The 14642-nt window shown below is 37.2% G+C and overlaps 1 protein-coding gene across 2 annotated transcripts in view; it reads left to right on the top strand.

Moving 5' to 3' along the window:
* KPNA3 (karyopherin subunit alpha 3) overlaps positions 1-14642 on the top strand; it is a 96308-nt gene that overhangs the window by 52755 nt on the left and 28911 nt on the right. For both annotated transcript variants that reach the window (XM_003913887.4, XM_017951247.2), the window contains exons 3-6: positions 11473-11562; positions 11742-11771; positions 11858-11910; positions 12049-12144. In XM_003913887.4, the coding sequence (XP_003913936.3) occupies positions 11473-11562; positions 11742-11771; positions 11858-11910; positions 12049-12144 (269 nt within the window). The remainder of the gene's footprint in view (positions 1-11472; positions 11563-11741; positions 11772-11857; positions 11911-12048; positions 12145-14642) is intronic.

Genomic DNA, 14642 nt, shown 5'->3' with positions numbered 1-14642 from the left:
CTGTATGTTGAAGAGATATCTGCACTCCCATGTTTATGGTATCACAATACCCAAGATAAGGAATCAACCTAAATGTCCACCAGTAGACAAACAGAAAAAGAAAATGTGATATATGTACATAGTGGAATACTTTTCAGCCTTTAAAAGAAAGAAACCCTCTCTTTTGCAACAACATGGACGAACTTGGAGGACATTACATTACCAGAAATAGGTCAGGCAAACAAGGCAAATATCACATGCTCTCACTTTTCACATGGAGTCTAAAAAAAGCTAGACTCATAGAAGTAGAGAGTAGGATGGTGGTTACCAGGGGCTGGGGCCAGGGGTGGGAGGCACAGGGATTTGGGGAGATACTGATCAAAGTATCTGGGTAGCTGGGACCACAGGTGCTCAACACTATGCTCAGCTAATTTTTTGTATTTTTGGTAGAGACGGGGTTTCGCCATGTGCCCAGGCTGGTCTTAAACTCCTGAGCTCTAACAATCTGCCCGCCTTAACTTCCCAAAGTTCTGGAATTACAGACATGAGCCACCGCACTCAGCTGTGTTTATTAACTCATAGCCATTCCACAGCATATACATACTTCAAAGCATCATGTTTTACTCAATAAATATATAGAATTTTTGTCAACTTTTAAAAAATAATGTGTTTAAAGTAGGTCTTTCTGTCTAAATAACTGAACTAAACAGTGTGCTTAGTTTCACAATTGATTTACGTTCTGGCACAAGCTCCCCTCCCAACCTTTTTTTGTTACTTTAGACGCTTATCACCCTGAAGGTAAAAGCTCCCTTATCTTGTAGCAGAACTGTAACAAATAGTTTGAGAATTATTAACCAGTGTAAGGATCACACTTCAAATAACAGATATTGATCTGTCAAAATTGAGGATGACAGATGACATCTGTTTATTAATATGTTCTGTTTACCTGGCCTCTGACTCCTTTTGTGTGAATTGTTTTTTCTCTTACCTCCTTGTTCTCTTTCTTCCCAATTTAGTGAGGCCTTTAGGCATCAACACTTAAACACATCTGTACCTCCTTTTTTTTTTTTTAATCACATTGTAGACAGAGTTATGTAGGAATTAAGTAACTTGCATAGTCACAAGCTAATAAATGGCAGAGCTCTTAACCATTATGCTATAGTGCCTCTCAAAATACATGTGTGTTGGTTGAATAATGCTTCGTGGGTTGAGAATAAGCTCAAAACCTGTTACTTGTATTTTCAACTTTCAGCACATTTTATTAAACTTTTTTTTTTTTTTTTTTTGAGATGGAGTCTCGCTCTGTCGCCCAGGCTGGAGTGCAGTGGCGGGATCTCGGCTCACTGCAAGCTCCACCTCCCGGGTTCACGCCATTCTCCTGCCTCAGCTCCCAAGTAGTTTACAGGCGACCACCGCCACGCTGGGCTAATTTTTTTGCATTTTTAGTAGAGACGGGGTTTCACCGTGTTAGCCAGGATAGTCTCGATCTCCTGACCTCGTGATCCACCCGCCTCAGCCTCCCAAAGTGCTGGGATTACAGGCGTGAGCCACTGCGCCCGGCTATATTAAACTTGATCTAATCTTTTCTTGATGATTGGTCAGTCAGATAGGCCTAAATCCCTTTTTTTTTTTTTTTTTTTTTTGAGATGGAGTCTCGCTCTGTTGCCCAGGCTGGAGTCCAGTGGCGCGATCTTGGCTCACTGCAAGCTCCGCTTCCCGGGTTCACGCCATTCTCCTGCCTCAGCCTCTTGAGTAGCTCGGACTACAGGCACCCGCCACCACACCCAGCTAATTTTTTTGTATTTTTAGTAGAGACGGGGTTTCACCGTGTTAGCCAGGATGGTCTTGATTTCCTGACATTGTGGTCTGCCCGCCTCGGCCTCCCAAAGTGCTGGGATTACAGACGTGAGCCACTGCACCCGGCCAAGTCCCTTATTTTCGTTAGATTTGGAGGTGAGGCAGGTTTAAGATCCTACATAAAGAAAAAATCCACCCAAGTGCCCCACTTGGTTGATAAGATCTAGTACTTGTTTTAGTTAATTGTTTGAAATATATTTTAAAAAATACTCTAAATTCCCCCATATCAACAAGCCAGAGAAGAAAAATACAATCATATCAGTTACTCATTTCTGGTAAAAGGAATAGAAAGGAATTGCCTCATCTTGATAAAGAGCACCACAAAAACCTCACAGCTAACATCATACTTAATGGTGAAAGACTAAATGCTTTCCCTTGAGATTCAGAAGCAAGGTGATGATGTCTATCATAACTGCTCTTACTCAGTATAATGCTGGAAGTTCTAGCCATTACCGTATAAGGCAAGAAAAAGAAATGAAAGGTATGTAGTTTGTAAAGGAAGAACTAAAACTATCCCTATTTGCAGATAATGTGATTATCTGTGTAGAACATCCCAAGGAATCTATCAGAAAGCTCCTGGAACTAACAGGTGAGTTTAGCAAGATCACAGAATAAAGAAATCAGTCGCATTTATGTATGCTGAACATGCAGAAACCAAAATAAAAAAATACAATTTTTAGACAATTCAAAGAAAATAAAATACTTCCATATACATTAACAAATATGTACAGGATTTATACAGTGAATATTACAAAATACTGATGAAAGACATGAAACAAGACATAAAGAAATGGAGAGACGTATACTGTGTTCATGGATTGGAAGCCTCAACATAATAATGACATTGATGCTCCCTAAATTGATCTCCCTAAATTGATCCTATTGAAATTCAACCAAGATATTTTGTGGACGTAGACAAACATTTAAAAATATGTATGGAAAAACACAGTCTCTAGAATAGCTAAAACTTAACAAAGAAGAAAAAGAGGAAATTACTTCACCTAATATGAAAGGTTATAGTATATAGCTATAGTAATCAATACTGTGTGTTATTGGTAGAAGGAAAGACATAGACAATGGAACAGAAAATATAACACAGAAATATGCCTGCACAAATACATCCAGTTGATTTATAGCAAAGTTACAAAACCAATTCAATGGAAGGAAGGATAGCTTTTTCAAAAATAATGAGCCTAAACTTCACACCTTATGCAAAAATACAAAATGGATTATAGACTTAAATGTAAAGCACAAAACTATAAAACTTTTAGGAAAAAACATAGAGAATTTTCCGCATCTGGAGAGAGCAAAGAGTTAAATTTGACCACAAAAGACTAATCCATAAAAGAACAATTGATAAATTGGACCTGATTAAATTAAAAATTTTGCTGTGTGAGAGCCCATATGAAAAGATAGAAAAGACAAGCTAGATATTGGAAGAAAATATCTGGTAAACCACATATCCAGTAAAAGACTAGTATCTAGTGCGTATAATGAACTCTCAAAACTCAGTAGTAAGAGCCAGGTGCAGTGGCATCCACGTGTATTCCCAGCTACTCAGGAGGCCGGTGCAGAAACAACACTTGAGCCCAGGAGTTGGAGGCTGCAGTATGCTATGATCTTGCCTATGGACAGCCACTGCACTCTAGCCTGGGCAACATAGTGAGACCTCTGACTCTTACACACACACACACTCTCTCTCTCTCTCTCTCTCTCTCTCTTAATAGTAAGAAAAACCAAAACAATCTAATTTAAAAAGATGTGAAGAGTCATTTCATTGAAAGGAGGACATACATTAAATAAGCACATGAAAAGATGTTCAGCATCGTTAGCTATTAGGGAAATAGAGATTAAAGCCACAACTACACATCTATCAGAACAGCTAAAATAAATAGTGACAACACCAAATGCTGGCAACGATGTGGAGAAACTGATCACTCATGTTTGTGGTGGAAATGTAAAATGGTACAGTCACTCTGGAAAACAGTTTGTCAGTTTTTTGTCTAAACATGAAACCTCTGTGTAACCCAGTGCTTACAGTCTGGACATGTATCCCAGGGAAAGGAAAATTTATATTCATATGAGATCTGTACATGCATGTCTGTATAGCAACTTTATTTTTAATGGCTAAAACTTAGAAACAACACAGATGGCCTTTAATGGGTAAATAGACATACTGTAATATGTCTACAGTATATCAATATGATAAAATACTATTCAGCAATAAAAATGAACAATTATATAAGCGACAGTTATTGATACAAGTGACAGTTTATATAAATCTCCAGAGAAGTATGCTGGGCCTATGATTCTGTCACAAAAAGGTTATATGCCGTATGATCCCATTTATATAACATTTTTGAAATGATAAAATTTTAGAAATGGAAGACAGGTTAGTAGTTGCCGGGGTTATATAGGGTGTCAGAGAGATGAGAAGGATGTGATTTTGCATATAAAAGGTCAGGAGGCATGCATCTTGTGTTTTTGGAATTGTTTACCATCTTGACTCTGGTGGTAGATAACATGAATCTATACAGGTGATAAAATTGTATGGGATATAATACACACACGCAAATACATGTAAAATGAGGTCTGAATAAAATAAGTGGATTGTATCAATGTCAGTATCCCAGTTGTAATATAGTTTTGCAAAGTGTTACCATTGGGGTAACCTGGGCAAAGCATACAAGGGATCTTTCCATATTATTTCTTTTTTTGTTTGAGACAGAGTCTCACTCTGTCGCCCAGGCTGGAGTGCAGTGGCGCCATCTCTGCTCACTGCAAGGTCCACCTCCCAGGTTCACGCCATTCTCCTGCCTCAGCCTCCTGAGTAGCTGGGACTACAGGTACATGCCACCACGCCGGGCTAATTTTTTATATTTTTAGTAGAGATGGGGTTTCACCGTGTTAGCTAGGATGGTCTCCATCTCCTGACCTTGTGATCCGCCTGCCTTGGCCTCCCAAAGTCCTGGGATTACAAGCGCGAGCCACTGCACTGGGCCCATATTATTTCTTATAACTGCGTGTGAATATACAATTATCTCAATAAAAATTTCAGTTACCAAAAAAAGCCTAAGTTAGTATCCAAAAAAGCAGCTGTTTGATAATGATCCTGCAGGGAAAAAAGAAACATGCATTAGATTGTCAGTTCTTACATGATTGATGAACCAATAGTGTTATTTTAAAAAATTAGTTTCAATCAAAGTGTAATACACTGAACAGAGTGCCCAAAACATAAACTTATAAAACTTATGGGTGAATATCCATGTAGTCATGCAGCAGTAATATCATTTCATAAATGTTAATATTGAGGGGAATTTTCATTGAGTATGTTTTCCTACCTCGTTAAAAGCATTTAGATGCAACCAGGGTTGGACTATTTCTAAAATTAAAAAAAAAAAAAGAAAACAAACCCCAAGGAACTAAAGCCTAAACTAGATGAGGGTTTAAAATTAGGGTATTATTGGATAAAAACAGATTTAATTACTTATTTCAAGCTTGAAAGGGGGCTGATAAATAATGTAATTATCCTTTTCATAAGATTTAAAAGAAGTGACATCAAACTTGCTCCACAAGTTTAGGTATAGAATTGCAAGCCAGTTTTTCAAGATGGAAAGAAGAATTTGGGAATGAAAAGGAAGTACTTTATGTACAGGTTAATAACATAGAACTTACTAACTCAAACAATATATTAAGTTGGGTTATAAGAAATTGCCCATAGTTAACTGCTTTGACCTACAAAACAGTTCATGTGGTTCAACCTAGTAGAAAACAAGATCCAAAAGGGCTAGATAAATACACGCATACATGGATAATAGATTAATAATGGATTTTTAAAGGAATTTAAGAAATCCAGCTAATCCATATGTGTGTTTAAGGATTAGTTGGGTATTGAAGTTAGGGAAGTTCCTATAACCCCTGAGCTTCTTTCTCACTTGACAAAAGAGAAGTATACCCTTTATGGATGCTGAATTTATTGTAGTGCAGTTTTCAGGAGGGTAAAAATCTCTAGGTATCAAGTGAAGGGACAGTTTAAGTTATTGGTTTTAATGATTAATCTGACCATTAGAAACCTGCCCAGTGATTATTTTTCCTTGGCTTGTACTTATTTTTGTTAAGAGTAAAGTATGGGGTGGGTGCGGTGGCTCACGACTGTAATCCTAGTACTTTGGGAGGCTGAGGCGGGTGGATCACCTGAGGTCGGGAGTTCGAGACCAGCCTGACCAACATGGATAAACCCCATCTCTATTAAAAATACAAAATTAGCCGGGCGTGGAGGCACTCAGGAGGCTGAGGCAGGAGAATCACTTGAACCCGGGAGGCGTAGGTTGCAGTGAGCTGAGATCGCACCATTGCACTCTAGCCTGGGCAACAAGAGCAAAAACTCCATCTTAAATTAAAAAAAAAAAAAGTGAAGTATGGTTCTTGTGCCATAAATATTTTGGTCTGCGTTAGGATGTTTTCAATTTAAATGCAGGGGTTGTTACCTAATGTTTGATAAAAGAAAGAATTTATTAAGAAGCTATAATAGCTTTAAACTAGTATATGCCTAATAGAATCTCTCTCTCTCTCTCTCTCTATATATATATATATATATATAAAGTCAAAATTTGCAAATTTAGAAGAGGAAATTCATCAAAGACATAATCATTGTGGGAGATTGTCTTCTTAGTAATGAATAAACACCAATTAAGAAGAGATAGAAAATTTGAATAATTCACAAATTTTAACTAATGAACACGTGTAAAACCACATATGTATTTGGAAACTGGTTTTATGGTAGAATAAGCTGTAGTTTCCAAACTCTGCGCTGAGGTAACATGGGGCTCCACAGTGACCTGAAAGGGTCTTTGGGATATTTTAATTTTGAGAGAAATACAGTGACATCTTTCAGACACCACAGACTTAGATCTTGAGATAGTCCACAGTTTAAACACTTAAATAACACTACGTTCCTTTCTCCAATTATTTTATCTAAGAGTGAAATAATTTTTTCTTTCAATTTATTTGTTTTTCTTTTCTTTTTCCCAAATGAGTACTTTGGCCTACACCGTGGACTGAGAAAGTTTGGGAGCTTCTAGTATAAAGCAGGTGTCAGCTAATTTCAGTGTGTTGTACATACGTGTTCTCTGACCACAATATAATTAGAATAAGACAGTTACAAAAACCTCATGTTTTAAAGTACGTCTGAATATATTGAATATATTGAGCATCAAAGAAATCTTAATGGAATCTAAGAATGCCTAAAAATGAACAGTAGGAAAACTATTACATGTCAGAACCTGTAGAATACAGTTAAAGTGGTAATTCAGGAGACAAATTTATAGCAAGTAGAGAGAAGGAACAACAACAAAATACTAGGAATTTTAGAAGTCATATTAATTTAAATACAGCATAAATTTAAAAACATGAGTGCATCAGCTAGTTTTTTGCTGCATAATACACCACTCCAAACTATGTACCTTAAAACAATAGCCATTTTATTGAGCTAACAGTTTTATGGGTTGGCGGAGTGGGTTTTCTGGCATAGGCCAGTTCAGCTGTTTTCTGCAGGCTTCCCTTATTGTCTCTGGTCAGCTCGCAGGGTTGATTGGTGACTAGATGATCTAGCATGGTCTCAGGTAACTTGGCTGGGACTTGGTTGTTGTCCACGCAGTCTCATTCTCCATGGCTCAGTGTTCACAGGATGGTTTCAGGAAAAAAGTAGCAAAAGAGAACCTGTCTCTGATGTGTAAGCACTTTTCGAGTCTGTTTGCTTAACGTCCCATTGCCAAAGTAAGTCACACAGCCATGCCTACAGTCAGTGCGGGACTGGATATGGGAAGGGGAATTACTGCCATTTTTGCAGACAACCTACAATTTAAGTATGAGCAAACTTACGCAAATAGGCAAGGCACAGTGGCTCACACCTGTAATCCCACCACTTTGGGAGGCCAAGGCAGGCGGATCACTTGAGACCAGGAGTTCGAGACCCGCCTGGACAACATGGTGAAACCCTGTCTCTTCTAAAAATACAAAAATCAGCCAGGCATGGTGGTGCTCGCCTTTAATCCCAGCTACTTAATGAGGCTGTGAGGCAGGAGAATCGCTTGAATCTGGGAGGCGGAGGTTGCAGTGAGCCAAGATCGTGCCACCACTGTACTCCATCCTGGACGACAGAGTGAGACTCTGTCTCAAAAACAAAAAACAAGCAAACAAAAAACTTATGCAAATAAATTTGGAGACTTATGTGAAGTAGGCAATTTCCTAGCAGAAAAAATTAATTTACCCAGCTGACTCAAGAAGATAACCTGAATAGATCTTTAAAAAAAAAAAAAAATCAAAGAGGCTAGGCGTGGTGGCTCACTCCTGTAATCCCAGCACTCTGAGAGGCTGAGGTGGGCAGATCACCTGAGGTCAGGAGTTCGAGACCAGCCTGACCAACATGGAGAAACCCTGTCTCTACTAAAAATACAAAATTAGCCGGGTGTGGTGGCGCATGCCTGTAACAGCTACTTCGGAGGCTGAGGCAGGAGAATCATTTGAACCCGGGAGGTGGAGGTTGTGGTGAGCCGAGATTGCGCCATCGCACTCGAGCCTGGGAAACGAGAGCGAAATTCTGTCTCAAAAAAAAAAAAAAAAAAAAAAATCAAATTAATACAGCTAAAAATTTAACCTCTCTCACCATCCTGTAAAAGAAAAGGTAGTCTTACAGGTGGAACTCTGGCAGACATTGAAGGAACAGATAATTCCAGCCTTATTAAATGATTTCAGAGAAGTTAAAGAGGGAACACTTCCCAACTCATTTTATGAAGCTAGCAAAACCATGATCCCAAGCAACAGACCAAGACAGTCTGAGAAAAGATACTTTTTAGCCAGTTTCACTTAGGAATATTGAGGAAAAAAATCCTAAATAAAATATTAACAAATTGATTTCAGGAATGAATATTTTTTAAAAAATTCTAATAAAGTTTCCAGGACTTGCAGGGATAGTTTAATATTAGAAAGTCATTTAATTTACCATATTTACAGATGAAAGTGGAAACATAATATCCATTTCAATATATGGAAAGAAGCACAATTTGATGAAATTAAGCACTCATTCATGGCTTATAAAGAAAAAAGTTATTAGCAAGTTAGGAATAGAAAGGAGTTGCCTTGCCCAATAAAGGGTATCTACCAAAAAAGACAGTACACATCCTATATAATGATAAAATGCTATCCCCAGATTGGAGATCTGTATATGTAGGAAACTTTAGTTGTATTTATGCTTTATATTTCTTCTATTCCAGAAATACTTGGAAAGGAGGAATAGAGGGAGTAAGATTCCTTAAAGACCTCTGGAAGCTTGATTGATCAAGCTCTGGAAAAGAGGAAAACAGAGTCAAAGAATGAAAATAGAACGGAATCAGTGTTAAAATCATTTGGGGTTGGGGGTTAACTTGTCAATAAACTTTGTTAAAACTTTTTAAATGGATTAAATCCAAAAGATGTTAAACATTTCTATATATATTACAAACCATAGAGTGTAACTGTAATTTTTTTTTAATTTTATGCAATTTCAGATTTGTAGTTTGAAGTTCAAAGTTGTGAGAATAGTATAGAAACATCATATACCCTTCACTCAGCACCCAGGTTCCCTAGCATTTTTCATATTTGCACTATTATCTTTGTATACATTTTTTTCCTTGAACCAGTTAAATTGCAAGCATCATGCTTTAATTCCCTTAATACAACAACTTATATTTCATAAAAACAGATAGTTTCTGTTTTTATAAGCATAGTACACTTGTCAAACTAACTTAGGTAAAAATCTACCATTCAATCCATAGAACCAATTTAGATTTTGCATATGGTTCCCAGTTATGTACTTTATAAATCCAAGATCCAAGCCAAGATCAGACATGGCATTTAGTTGTCATGTTTCTTTAGTCTCCTTCAATCTGGAACTCTTCCTCAGTCTTTATCTTTCATGACTACATTTTTGAAGAATATAGGGCTATTTTTTTTTTGGTAGAATGACAGACTTGGGTTTTTCTGGCATTTCTCAGGTTATTTATGTTAGGAATACCACAGAAGTTATGTTTTATTAGTACACCAGACCCCAGGAGGCACACAGTGTTGATTTGTTCTTCACTGATAGTGACACCTTTTGTCATTTGGTCAAGAATGCTGTCTGCCAAGTTTTCCCACTTTAATGAATATTCTGTGGGAAGCCACTTGAAACCATGTAAAATATCACTGCATGGATTTGAATATATATATACACACACACACACATATATATATAATGAGATGCTTATAATGTGAGATTATATAATGTGAGATGCTTTAATTTAAAAATATTTTAGAATTGGTTAAGTTACTAAAGAAGTATGCTTATACAAGTGGAAATTGGTAAACTACTATTGATTGACATATATAGACACCAGTTTATTTAATTGTGCTTGCTTATATCCAGCACAAAAATTGGCATGCGGATAAGCATGTTTCTATATACGTATAGAAATAAGTATCTGAATCTTATTTTCTAGTTTATCTGAATTTTAACATCAATAGTAATATCTCTTCAGTAACTTTGTTATAATGAAATACCTTGTAAATATAGCAAACATTAGAAGTATGCCTTTTGAAATTTTAAATTGAAAAGGATGTTAGACATTATTTGGTCTCTTGATGTAACTTGTTTTAATTCTATAGAAAAACTAAAAACTTAGAGAAAATCGGTGATTTATTCACAGCTACATGTGTAAAATGGCACAGGTTACCGTAACAAACAATTGAAGTTCAGTGAAATTTGGAAATTGATTTGCTAATAGAGAATTTTTGTTTGTAAAAGCCAGATAGCAAGAGTTTAAATCTGAGATGATGGCAGGTAGGCAGCATTTATGTTCATGAATTCCTACTCCCCACACCTAGCAAGCATATGCAAACCTCAACATTTGAGCATTGGGCTCTTCCCATTAAGGTGGTTTCTTAATAAACTGCTGCAGGTAACCATTAGCCATAAGTAAATGAAAACTAGCATGCCAGTTGAAATATATTTGCTAGACTTTGTAATAATATTGCATCTCCAAATTTAAATCTTTCCTAGAGATTAGGAGGCACACCAACATGGCCAAAACAGTTGGTGCTGGCCAGTGCTCATGCCTATAATCCCAGCACTTTGGGAGGCTGGAGGCAGGCAGATCATTTGAGGCCAGGAGTTTGAGATCATTCTGGCCAACGTGGCAAAAATGCATCTCTACTAAAAATATAAAAATTAGCCAGGTGTGGTGGCACACGACTGTAATCCCAGCTACTCAGGAGGTTGAGGCATGAGAATCACCTGAACCCGGGAAGCAGAGGTTGGAAGTGAGCTAAGATTGTGCCACTGCACTCCAGACTGGGTGACAGAGTAAGACTCTTGTCTCCAAAAAAAAAAACCACAGTGGGTGCTTAATGAAGTATGTGTGTAAAAGCAAGCCAGGTAATTTTGTTACCAAAGCCAGAATGTGACCCTTGTCATTGGTTTGCAGTATGCACATTTAATTCATATTATCCTTATGTGTTCAGTATTTGTTTCATAATTGCCTAATAAAGTTGAAGTCGTTTTAATGGATTTTTCATTAACAGCAGTCCTTATGACTTCTTAAGCATTTGTTGGTTGCCTTTCAGAACAAAAGAGATGAACACTTATTGAAAAAGAGAAATGTTCCCCAAGAAGAAAGTCTAGAAGATTCAGATGTTGATGCTGATTTTAAAGCAGTAAGTTACCATGTTTTTATAGTGACTTTAAAATAATTTTTATAGTAACTGTGAGAACTTCATTTTTAATATAACACCAACTTTATAATAAGTATATTAACTTTATCAGGTACACTATTTAATGAATGTGATTTTGCTAATAAACTCTGCTGAACTATGTTTTTTTTTTTCTTTTTAAGCAAAATGTAACACTAGAAGCTATATTGCAGGTATGTTATTAATTTAATATTCTCATTTTGAAGTATTTTGAAATTGATTTTTTTTTCATTTCTGAAATTTACATTTGGTATTGCAGAATGCCACAAGTGACAACCCAGTGGTCCAATTGAGTGCTGTCCAGGCAGCAAGGTAAATACTACTTTGTCCAGAGAGAGAATTGTGTCATTCCTCAGTCATGTTACCTGGTGGTCTAGAAGTTAATACGTTGTTATTTCTTTTCACAGTTTGAAAATTATAGCAATTAATTTCTTATATTTATTTTCCTAGAAAACTGTTATCCAGTGACAGAAATCCACCGATTGATGACTTAATAAAATCTGGGATTTTACCAATTCTAGTCAAATGTCTAGAAAGGGATGATAAGTAAGTATGGATTTGACTCCCTATTCAGTTTTTTTCAGTTAATTTAAAAGTTTGGATTATTATTTAACCAGTGAGTTCAGTTTGGTTTTGTACTTATGATAGTTGTCATATATTTTAATTTAATTTTCTTATTCTGTGATCATATTTAGCAGACCCAGAGCGCTTCTCACTTTCGTTTCTGAAGGATGTCTATGTTTTCTAGGAAATTTTTGTCTGTTTATTGCCTGCTTTATCTCAAATATTTATAGTCTTTGTTAGGATTTTTTATTAGTAATATTTTAAAACAACCCAAATAATGTTTGAGTCACTCTTTGCTTATGAGTCTATATATAGATTAACCTCGTGACTAAGTCAACGTGAATGGTTTCCAGAACTAAGTGGCTCTTTCTTACCCTGGGAATCTTCCACCTGATTACTGATCCTCTGTGTTGTCTTTAACAGAACTTCATCCATGATAAGTTGTCAGACTTTTTGTCTGCAAATTAAGAATAAGGGGACAGGTTAGAGTTACCCAGAAGAGAAGAAGTAAAACTCAGTGGCATATTTTGAGGAACTGGTCCTATTTCCATTTTTGTTTAGTGATATCTCAGTGCTGTGCCTTAAACTTTGTTAATTTGGATTAACTGGGGAGAATATAAGTTTGAACTCCAAATATATTAAAACAAATGCTTTTTTTGCATTTAAGAGCATCTAGACTGAAACTTGGGATATTTTGCTAAATGTTGTCCAAGGAATTTTCAGTTGGCTAGATAAGAATAGTGGTATATAAATGTTGCCACTAAGGGTTTTTAGTATTTAAAAATACCATTTGCTTTCGTTGTGTGCCACAACCTCTCCCATTCTCCACCCCCAGGCCCTTAACACTTTTTAAAATACTATCATGTTTGTTTTCTATAACAGTGTTTATTTAAGTAAACGTAAGTTTTATTTTAGCTGTTGAAAAAAATAAATTCTGGCCGGGGGTGGTAGCTCAGGCCTGTAATCCCAGCACTTTGGGAGGCCAGAGTGGGTGGATTGCTTGAGTCCAGGAGTTCGAGACCAGCCTGGGCAATGTGGCAAAATCCCAGCTCTACCAAAAAAAGAAAAAGGAAAACAAACAAACAAACAAACAAAAAACCCCACGAAAATTAGCCAGGCATTGTGGCACATGCCTGTAGTCCCATCTACTTGGGAGGCTGAGGTGGGAGGATCGTCTGAGCCTGGAATGTGGAGGTTGCCATGAGCCAATATCGTGCCATTGCACTCCAGCCTGGGTAATAGAGCAACCCTGACTCAAAAATAAAATAAATTTGGCCGGGCGCGATGGCTCACACCTGTAATCCCAGCACTTTGGGAGGCCGAGGTGGGGGGTGACGAGGTCAGGAGATCAAGACCATTCTGGCTAACACAGTGAAACCCCATCTCTACTGAAAAATACAAAAAAAAATTAGCCGGGTGTGGTGGCGGGCACCTGTAGTCTCAGCTACTTGGGACGCTGAGGCAGGAGAATGGTGTGAACCTGGGAGGTGGAGCTTGCAGTGAGCCGAGATGGCACCCCTGCACTCTAGCCTGGATGACAGAGTGAGACTCTGTCTCAAAAAAATAAATAGATAAAAATAAATAAATAAATAAAATAAGTCCTCTACTTCTACCTTTAGGACCCTCCACTTCTTTTTTTTTTTTTTTTTTGGAGACAGAGTCTCCCTCTGTTACCCAGGGTAGAGTGCAGCGTGCAGTGGTGCAATCTTGTCTCACTGCAATGTCCGCCCCCCGGGTTCAAGCGATTCTCGTGCCTCAGCCTCTTTGAGTAGCTGGGATTATACGTGTGGCTGATTTTTGTATTTTTAGTAGAGATGGGGTTTCACCACGTTGGCCAGGCTAGTCTCGAACTTTTGACCTCAGGTGATCCGCCTGCTTTGGCCTCCCAAAGTGCGGAGATTACAGGCGTGAGCCACTGTGCCCGGCCTAGGGCCCCTTGTTTGTGGCCAACTTCTCTTCTTTTTTTTTTTTTCTTTTCTTTCCAGCCTTTTATATATAGACTCATTTGTGTGGGTGTGTCTGTGAAACATAACATATATAATACAGAAAAATATGCTAAAATATATACAGCTTAATGAATAATTATAAAACACAGACCTTTGTAACTGCCACCCAAAGCAAAAACAGAAAATTTTCCGTGATTTGGATCTGACTTTATGGATTTGTCATGGGAAGTTGTGTTATAATATAAAAGGCCATATACTTTGGAGCCAGATTGACTATGGTTCAAATCCAGGGATTGCTGTTGATGAAAATTAAGTGGCTTTTGAACTTCAGATATCTCATCTGTAAAAATTAGGTGATAGTAAGGAATGGAAATAATACATAAAAAGCACTCTGCACAATGTCAGGCTTATAATAAATGTCCATTTGTTATTGCACTCATTCATTTTTTCTATTTCTTTTTTTCCACATGACATCTTGGAAGACTGTCTCTGGCTTTATAATTTTATTTTTTACATTTATCCATTTTCTCATTT

The sequence above is a fragment of the Papio anubis genome, chromosome 15, assembly GCF_008728515.1.
Source record: "Papio anubis isolate 15944 chromosome 15, Panubis1.0, whole genome shotgun sequence".
NCBI lineage: Eukaryota > Metazoa > Chordata > Mammalia > Primates > Cercopithecidae > Papio > Papio anubis.
Note: the sequence above shows the minus strand (reverse complement) of the source record. Positions and strands in the feature narration are given on the sequence as shown.